We start from the raw sequence: 9,699 nt of genomic DNA on the forward strand, positions 1-9,699 counted from the left end.
ACACACACACACATACACACATACACACACACATACACACATACACACACACACATACACACATACACACACACACACACACACATACACACACACACACACACACACATACACACACACACACACACTCACTCACTCTCTAATTGAAACACGCCCCTCTCTCTCCTCTGGGACCTGTTATTGTTGGTGTCTCTCTCTCGGTCTCATCTGATTGGCTGCAGATGTTTATCTGTCTTTGGATCTACGCCCACTCATCATTGGCTTGTTAGAGTGGCGGGCCCCGCCCCCTCCTGTGATCCTGTCAGACTGAACTGTGGGAAAAGACCAGAGAGGCCACTCACATACCTGCCCCCCCCCCCCCCGATGTCATAAACACCTGGGTCACGTTCATTTTGACCAATTAATCTGAACTCATTTCACACAGACACTCACACACACAAACACACACTCACACACATACAGACACAGACACATACACAGAAATATACACACACACTGTCAGACACACAAACACACACACACACATACAGACCCCCCCACACACACACACTGTCAAACACACACACACAGTTTAAACTTACACATACTCTACAAAGATATTCATCATTGTGGGATAATCCCGATGTGGAAACAGTGGCACGCTAGAGGTTTAAACACCATTAATGATCTATTTAAAGATGGAGTATTTTTGTCATATGATAAGCTGTTTCAGAAATTTGATTTGGTGGGAAAAGATCATTTTTGGAAATTTTTGCAAATGAGGTGTTGCATTACTTCGAAGCCATACAATATTACCGATAATATGATGAGCGATTATATGAAACTTCCACTCAGAAAACGAAAAGCCTCACAATTTTATAAAATTGCTAATTCTTCTCTCGGCACTGACTCTGACCAGTTAAAGATGATTTGGCAGAGGGACCTTGGTGGAGAGATTAATAGTGATAGATGGGCAGTAGTTGTGGCTGATTGTGGTAAATATGTGAGAGAGGCAAGGGGAGAACTTACACAATATAATGTATTACATAAATACTATTTCACACCATCCAGACTGTATAGCATGAAACTATTGGGTGATGATCTATGCTGGAAATGCAAGGAGGAAACTGGTACTTTCCTCCACAGTATGTGGGAATGCGTCTTGATTCGACCTTTCTGGACTCAGATTCTAAATATTTTAAGTAACTGGTTTGGAGCAGAGATTCCCCGAAGTCCAGAGCTCTGTTTACTGGGGGACAAGTCTCAATTACCCAATGTAACCAAATGTCATTTTCCTGTAATTTCGTGGGCACAACAACAGCTTGCCGAGTTATCTTAAGACATCGGAAGGCGCCAGAAATTCCACAGGTGAAAGAATGGGAATGTGCAATGACTGAAACTGCATCCTATGAATGTATGCTTAGTAGATTGAGTGATGACAGGGAGGAGAGGGCGACCCCTTGGGACAGGTTCTGGAATTACATAAAGGTAAATAATGATCCCCACTAGGACTGTGGTTTTATTGTTTTGCTGTGTTTCTCCCAAGTGGGATCCTGTAATACTGTATACCTCAGCAACATGTCTATATGATGTATGCTATATCATGTATGGTGGGGGGTGCAGATATGCAATGAAGGTATGAGTGGATATCATCATGTACTCACTGTGTTTTGTAATAGCTGCCTATTGTTGAGACAAATATGTGCGAAGTCTGTTATTAGAGTCAATTCTCAACCATAAACTTCTTGTTCCTGTATAAAGAAACATGTTTAATTTGCCATGTACCGTGCCTAAGAAAAGTTTAATAAAAACTTAAGTTAAAAAAAATAAGAACACACACACACCGCAAACACACACTCACACACATACAGACACATACACACAAATATACACACACACTGTCAGACACACAAACACACACACACACACACACACACACACACACACAGAGACACACACTGTAACAACAAGAACAGGAACCTTCAATGAAAACTCAAATGATTTTTTATTTTACTTTATTTTACAAATTACTTCAATAAAGCAAATGAAACAACAGATTTGAATGTGTTCATTAATACAAACATAGAACCCCCCCCCCCCCGATACAGACCATCACATTCCATCTTTATTCTGATATCCAGAATTAAACTGTCTGATTTCACAATAAAGGCCCATCACTGCTGTTACTCTAGAGGCTTTTATTATGAAGGAGACGCAGATGTAACAGCTTCACTGGTTTAATGATGAGTCCGAGCACCTGAACGCACCTGAACGCACCTGAACGCACCTGAACGCACCTGAACGCAGCTGAACGCAGCACGACACAGAGATCATGAAATCAGCTGTTACAATAAATCTGTTTGATTTAAACAATCAGAGAAAATCTGCTACGATGACAAACCACAGGTTTTTATACAAGAATAAAAATCACCAAACGTTCCTTTAACTTTAAAGAAACTTCATGTGGTTACTGAGGTTCTGCTTCACACAGAACTTTATATCTACACGTCAACACTCTGACACACACTGACACACACACAGAGACACACACACACACACACACTGACATAGAGACACACACACACACACTGACACAGACACACACACACACAGTCGCACCTGGATCTAAACCAGCTCCAGGTGCGACTGGTTTCCTCTGGAGCCAACATGGCGGATCAGGACGTCCCAGTGACCACGGACACACTCAGCTGCTGCTGACTCTTCAGATTCTCCGTCAGAGTCGACCTCCGTCAGACTGTCACAGGCGGAGCGTGGCGACAGCGCCCCCTGGAGTCCGGCCCCCTGAAGCCCGGCCCACTGCGGCCCCGCCCCCTGCAGCCCGGCCTCCAGCTCCAGGCTCTCCGCTCGGCCCCGGGGAACCTTCCCCTGGTTCTGCTCCGTCAGCAGCCGGCCCAGGAAGTGGATGTAGCGGAGGGCGAGGCGCAGGGTCTCGTTCTTGCTGAGCTTCCTGTCGGGGGGGTGGGTGGGGATGATGCGCCGCAGCTCTGCGAAGGCTCCGTTCACGTTCTGCTGTCGGCAGCGTTCCCGACTGTTGGTGAAGATCCGCTGGACGACCTGAGAACCTGAGGAGAGGTCAGCTGGGGTCAACAGGACGCTCGGATTCATAATTTAACGTTATTGTTTATATTTGATCAGTTATAATCAAAGTGTTTTGTCCCTCTTCAGCCTCCGTACCTGTCGTCTCGTCGTTCATCTCGTCACACGGAGAAACTCTGAACGTCTTCATGACCTGCAACACACACAGACACACACACAGACACACACAGACACACACAGACATGTGAGTATTTGTCGTCATCGATTTAAACCTGATCATGAGTTTGTCTCTGAAAATGACCTTTGACCCTGTGACCTGTGAAATTCAGTCTTACCAGGTGATGCAGGACTCTCGGCTCAGTGGCTCCTCAGCTGCAGGTTCAGTGTCTGAGACTCAGCTTCTCCTCAGTCTTTTATACCCACCTGACCCCCCCACCCGCCCACCCCCCCCAGGCTCCTCCCCCTCCAGAGAACATTCAGGGCTGACAGCAGCTTAATTGAAACACGCCCCTCTCTCTCCTCTGGGACCTGTTATTGTCGGTGTCTCTCTCTCGGTCTCATCTGATTGGCTGCAGATGTTTATCAGTCGTCGGATCTACGCCCACTAATCAATGGCTTGTTACAGTGGCAGGCCCCGCCCCCTCCTGTGATCCTGTCAGACTGAACTGTGGGAAAACTCAACGCGTCCACTCACACAGGAGGAAGAGGTTTTATTATCTGGAGCTTTTAATGTGAAAGGGTCCCCTGAGGGTCATGTGACAGAAAACACATGATCAACAAACATGAGAAACATTCACACACGTTTCAATAAGGATATTCTATCTGTAACACAAGTCAACTTTAATTTGTTATAGTAGAAAACTGAATAAAGATTAACTCCTTTATTTAATAGGGATATAATATAAAAAGAATATGTAATATTCAGTAAATAATCATAATAATATCATAATAAATAAGACCGACCCAGAACAAAACAAGTTCAATAAAATGATGAAAAAACCCACATATCCTCAAATCTGCTGTTCCCGAGTTCTGTCTGCAACAAACAAACAAACAAACAAAATAAATAAATAAATGACGAACTAACTCAACTTAAGCTCGTACATGAGGTTCAACTGAACACAAACATGTTTTTTAAGTTTATTAGTGTTTGTGTTTCTTAGCGTGTGACAAAGCTAATTACAATAAAGATTCTTATCAGATAACAGACTGTTACCGTTATTTATATTTATGTTGTTATAATATCTAATATCACATAATTGTTGTTATTGTATTATTGACCTGTTAGATGATCTTGATTCTTGTTGCTCTGGTTTGTTCCTCGTGTTGATCCACTTCCTGTGAGTCGCTCTGGATAAAAGCGTCGGCTCAATGAAATGTAAAAGTATGATGTTATTATTGTTTTCTGTTGGTTTGTGAATTGGGACCTCTGCTGGTCACGTCCTGATACTACATCACTGAGGAACATCAGGTTATTTATTATTATTGACACGTTACACGATTATTATGAATCTCTTCTATTAAACAATGAATCATGATCAGACTATAATTAATTATAATTACAACCTGATCTGTTTATTAAGTGTGTCGTCAGACCTGTGTGTAACTACAGGGGGTCAGGGGTCAACCCTATCTGTCAATTAATCAAACTATATTAGTGTAGCTCACATTCACCAACATCATGATCCACCACCACCATCAGATCCCAACACGATACAGGATCAACCAGTACCATCACGATATCTGATTCGCAATCCACCATCATAATTCACCATGTGGCCGCTTGTTATAATACATAATGTGTTATAAACCAGATATTACATGTTTATTAGAGATTAGAAAGATAAACTGTGTGTGGTTGGATACTTCGTGTTTATATTTATATTTGAGAGATGAGAAAATTCACCTCAAAGCTTTTGTTGATATTTAAACGGATTTTCTAAATAAATGGATGAAATTTCCCTCCAGGTTTTAATATTAAAGAGAAAACGTGGAAAAACCTGAAGTTAAATATACAAACTCACTTTGTTCAAGTCAAACAAAAAGCCGGTTCTTCAGGTTCTTATCAGACCGGTTTCTTTTCTCAACGTGTGACTGATGAAATATTTTCTGATCAAACGGCAAAACAATGAACTGTTTGTTTGATGATTTTAATCAATTTTTATTGATTTTATTCAGAAATAACAGAGATTGTAACTCAACTTTTAGAAAATGGTCAAAATCAAAGTTTGCATCCTGTGAACATCAGGAGCTAACCAGTGGGTGGCGCTGCTGCTCCCGTTGGTGCTGATACATCACTGCAGAAGAAGAGATGATGTCCCTGAACAAGTCAAAGATGGAAGTAAAACGCTGTGATGAAAGGTGAAGGAACCGTCTCCTCATTGGTCCACTGATCATCTCTTCTTCTGTCCTTCGGCACCAAGGTCATGTGACTTCTGTAAATGCTCATTTATTCTCTGTTCGTTCAAACGTCGAACATGAAAGAGAAAAACCCTCGGACTTTTATTTGAATGAACAGAAAAACATGAAGGGGTGTGTGTTTGTTTGTGTGTGTGTGTGTGTTGTCATGAAACATTCACTTGTGTTGTGTAGTCCTTGGGGGCGGAGCTCCGTTATCTGGACAGTTTCAGGTGGAACACGCCTCCTCAGTCTGATCACGGCTGCGTCATGTCCGTCACAAGTTTGAAATTTTGAGGAAAACTCTTAGAAAAAGATGACGAGACTCAGAGGGAACTGTGTCGTCATGGCAACCGGTGATCACATCATCCGACGCCACGTAAAAAAATATTGATTATCCTGCTCGGCGCCTGGAGCAGCTGTAGCTTTGGCATCAATCTGCATTCATTGTGATATTAATACGAATAATAATAAAGCTTGGTCCATCAGTCTTCTCTCCCTTGATCCAGCTGCCAGGATCCTGATCCAGGTCTTCTTCTGGACTCATCTGAGCAGAGACACACAAACACACAATCAGAATGTTACACAACGTCACCGCAGCTCAGGCTGAGAATCCAACTAGAAACTAATATTAACAACTGTTAAACCTTCTGGAGTCGGCGAGTTCACACACATGTAAATGATCTTCACGTGTTCTGGAGTAAGGCAGATGTGCGTGTTGTGTTGTTATTGTGTAGTTGTGTTGCTGACCTGCGGAGGCTGCGAGCCTCGAACAGCGTGTCGTCCTCGTCCGTCTCCACCTCCTCCATCTCCACCGCGTCGTTCAGCAACAAACCGTATTTCTTCCTCTGGCTGGGTCTCTTCAGCCTGATGACATCATCAACACGAGACACATTTCAGAACATTTCATCTCCTCACGAACATTAACTCACTCGTTAGTTCATCAGTCACATGTTGAAGGAAGAGCAGCTTACACAGTCGTCATCACTTAGTTATTAGGGTTTGTTGGTTAGTTAACAGGATGAAACACAAACTAATGACCCAGGCTCCGCCCCCTGGTGTTCACCTCTTTCTTTCACATTGTGATAAAACTATTTCTTAAATTGTCACTGATCAGAAGAATCAGACTGATATTTACGTGTGTGTGATGTTCTAGGTTCAAATTGTTTTATTGCTCAGTCTATAATAACTTCAATACAATAAAAAGAGGCGTGTCCTTTTTGTTTAGTGTATCAACATTATCTGACTTCAGTCAGTGGGTCACATGACATAAAGATATTAAAAACAAATACATTTATCCCATATTCAAACAGGAATTTATTGATGGTCCCTGAGGGAAAGACTTTGGATTCAACTCAAACTAACTTCACTTGAACATAACTGGGTCCATGTTAAAGGAAAGATATCTGAGATTTCAAGAATAAAGCTGTAATATAACGATGATAACTGATTATTGTATTGTAGGTTTTAGATGGTTTCAGAAATTCAGTCGGTCTCCGTGTTAAAAACTCCAGAGAAACTCCAGAGAGCGTTAGCTCTGCTTCAGGATTATTTACTGAATACAAGTTTTTTTCTTTATGCTGGTAAAGATCGCAGAATATTTGTCATTTTTATATTCTGTACAAACTAAGTTAACCGACCTACTAACCTGTAACTAACTCTCCACTGACAGAGTTAAACTCACTGACCTAGTTAACCTACTAACCTGTAACTAACTCTCCACTTACAGAGTTAAACTCACTGACCTAGTTAACCTACTAACCAGTAACTAACCATCCACTGACACAGTTAAACTCACTGACCTAGTTAGCCTACTAACCTGTAACTAACCCTCCACTGACAGAGTTAAACTAACTGAACTAGTTAACCTACTAACCAGTAACTAACCATCCACTGACACAGTTAAACTCACTGAACTAGTTAACCTACTAACCTGTAACTAACCCTCCACTGACAGAGTTAAACTAACTGAACTAGTTAACCTACTAACCAGTAACTAACCATCCACTGACACAGTTTAACTGACTGAACTAGTTAACATACTAACCTGTAACTAACTCTCCACTGACACAGTTAAACTCACTGAACTAGTTAACCTACTAACATGTAACTAACCCTCCACTGACACAGTTAAACTCACTGACCTAGTTAACCTACTAACCAGTAACTAACCCTCCACTGACACGGTTAAACTCACTGACCTAGTTAACCTACTAACCTGTAACTAACGCTCCACTGACAGAGTTAAACTCACTGACCTAGTTAACCTACTAACATGTAACTAACCCTCCACTGAAACAGTTAAACTCACTGAACTAGTTAACCTACTAACCTGTAACTAACGCTCCACTGACAGAGTTAAACTCACTGACCTAGTTAACCTACTAACATGTAACTAACCCTCCACTGACACAGTTAAACTCACTGACCTAGTTAACCTACTAACCTGTAACTAACGCTCCACTGACAGAGTTAAACTCACTGACCTAGTTAACCTACTAACATGTAACTAACCCTCAACTGACACAGTTAAACTCACTGACCTAGTTAACCTACTAACCTGTAACTAACGCTCCACTGACAGAGTTAAACTCACTGACCTAGTTAACCTACTAACATGTAACTAACCCTCCACTGAAACAGTTAAACTCACTGAACTAGTTAACCTACTAACCAGTAACTAACCATCAACTGACAGTTAAACTCACTGAACTAGTTAACCTACTAACATGTAACTAACCCTCCACTGACAGAGTTAAACAGTTGAACTTAGTGTGTGAAGCGAGTGGGCGTGACGTCACAGTGACGCTGCTGACCTCACGGCTCGGACCAGGAAGTAGAGCAGCCCGATGACGGAGACCCCGATGAGGACGTAGAAGCTCCTCTGGATCATGGAGCTGTCCACGGAGAAGCCGCCCGGCGGATGCCCGCTCAGGGTGGAGTTGGGCCGGGTGGCGTTCGAGCCGGAGGGCCGGGGAGCCGCGGTGCTGCCGCCGGAGCCTCCGCTCACTTCCTCGGCCAGCACCAGGCAGCAGGCCGGGAGGAGAACCGGGAGGAGAACCGGGAGGAGAACCGGGAGGAGAACCGGGAGGAGCAGCGGGTAGGTCATGTTCACGCCGGGGACAGGAGCAGCGGAGATCCGGTACCGGAGCTGAGCTTCTTCACGGGAACGGAACTGTTTACACACACAACCAGGAAGTTCACGCCCACTACTGATGACGTGGAGGCACGTGGGCACTTCCCCTGCTGTGATCTGCAGGTGATCCGCCTGTCAATCAACCCCACCTGTCAATCAACCCCACCTGTCAATCAACCCCACCTGTCCAGCTGTGATCTGTCACAATAAGAAACTCAGATTTGATCAGATATGATCAGATATGATTCATATCTGAATCTGATCAGATATGAATCTGATCTGTCACGTGCTCTCTGCTTCCTGTACCTCTGCACCTGCTGCTGTGTGTTTGTTATTGTTGTGTTATAGACGTGTAGATGTTGTGTTTGTTTTCAAACTGACGTCACATCCGGACAGATCTTCCGTGGGTCCAACTTCACCTCGCTGACGTCACTGTCTCACGATCTGACTTCAAACAACTGTTACTTTATGTAAAGACATAACTGTCACAGCTTCTGTTGTGTTGTTTCTACAGTTGTGTTATGGTCTTTGTTGTTTGGATTTCCATTAACAATTTTAAGATTTTGAAGTTTTTTTCTATGAATATACCTAAAAGCTATTAATATCTATTTTCCAAGATATGACAAAGATATTTGTCATATATTTTAATGAAACTTCTTGCATTTTATTTCTGAAATTTGTAAAAAAAGATCAGGGTTAAGATAATAGGGTTATAATTATTGTGTATTAACTGTAGCTGGTTGTTATGGGTGGTTGCTATTAGGTTACTATGTTACCGGATTCAAGTGATTGGATGAATAAATTACAAATTCAAATAAAGTATTTTTTTTAAATTGTTTTATTTATTATATATATTGTTCATGATTTTCTGATTTTCCCTCAGAGTCTTAATGTTAAAACCAGACATCAATCGTTTCTTTATGTCTCATCATCAAATATATCAAATGAAATAAAAGATAAGATAAATGTTGCTCCTCAGCTCATTTCTGAATCTGAATTCAAACGTATGATTAAATAACCTCATGAACACACGTCATAGATAAAACAACAATAAGCGGACCACGTGTCTCCGGTGTCGCGGGTTTGATTCCCGCAGGATCATCTCCTCCAGATGTCACGCAAACCTACAT

The 9,699-nt window shown here is 42.3% G+C and overlaps 1 protein-coding gene across 1 annotated transcript; it reads right to left on the minus strand.

Moving 5' to 3' along the window:
* Window positions 1–5,170: 5,170 nt before the first annotated feature.
* fam174c (family with sequence similarity 174 member C) lies at window positions 5,171–8,633 on the minus strand. The gene is made up of 3 exons (XM_061077812.1): window positions 8,250–8,633; window positions 6,184–6,300; window positions 5,171–5,980 (listed from the first exon to the last, which is right to left on the minus strand). The coding sequence occupies exons 1-3, from the start codon at window positions 8,540–8,542 to the stop codon at window positions 5,977–5,979; spliced, it is 414 nt and encodes a 137-aa protein (XP_060933795.1). The 5' UTR covers window positions 8,543–8,633; the 3' UTR covers window positions 5,171–5,976.
* Between the last annotated feature and the right edge of the window lie 1,066 nt (window positions 8,634–9,699).

The sequence above is a fragment of the Limanda limanda genome, chromosome 9, assembly GCF_963576545.1.
Source record: "Limanda limanda chromosome 9, fLimLim1.1, whole genome shotgun sequence".
In the NCBI taxonomy this organism is placed as follows: domain Eukaryota; kingdom Metazoa; phylum Chordata; class Actinopteri; order Pleuronectiformes; family Pleuronectidae; genus Limanda; species Limanda limanda.

Bases quoted from the DNA above. Each gene is read 5' to 3' on its own strand.
- fam174c (XM_061077812.1), bottom strand. From the start codon at position 8,542: ATGACCTACCCGCTGCTCCTCCCGGTTCTCCTCCCGGTTCTCCTCCCG. The intron at 6,301-8,249 runs GTCAGCAGCGTC...TGATGTCATCAG, and splicing joins TTCCTGGTCCGAGCCGTGAG to GCTGAAGAGACCCAGCCAGA.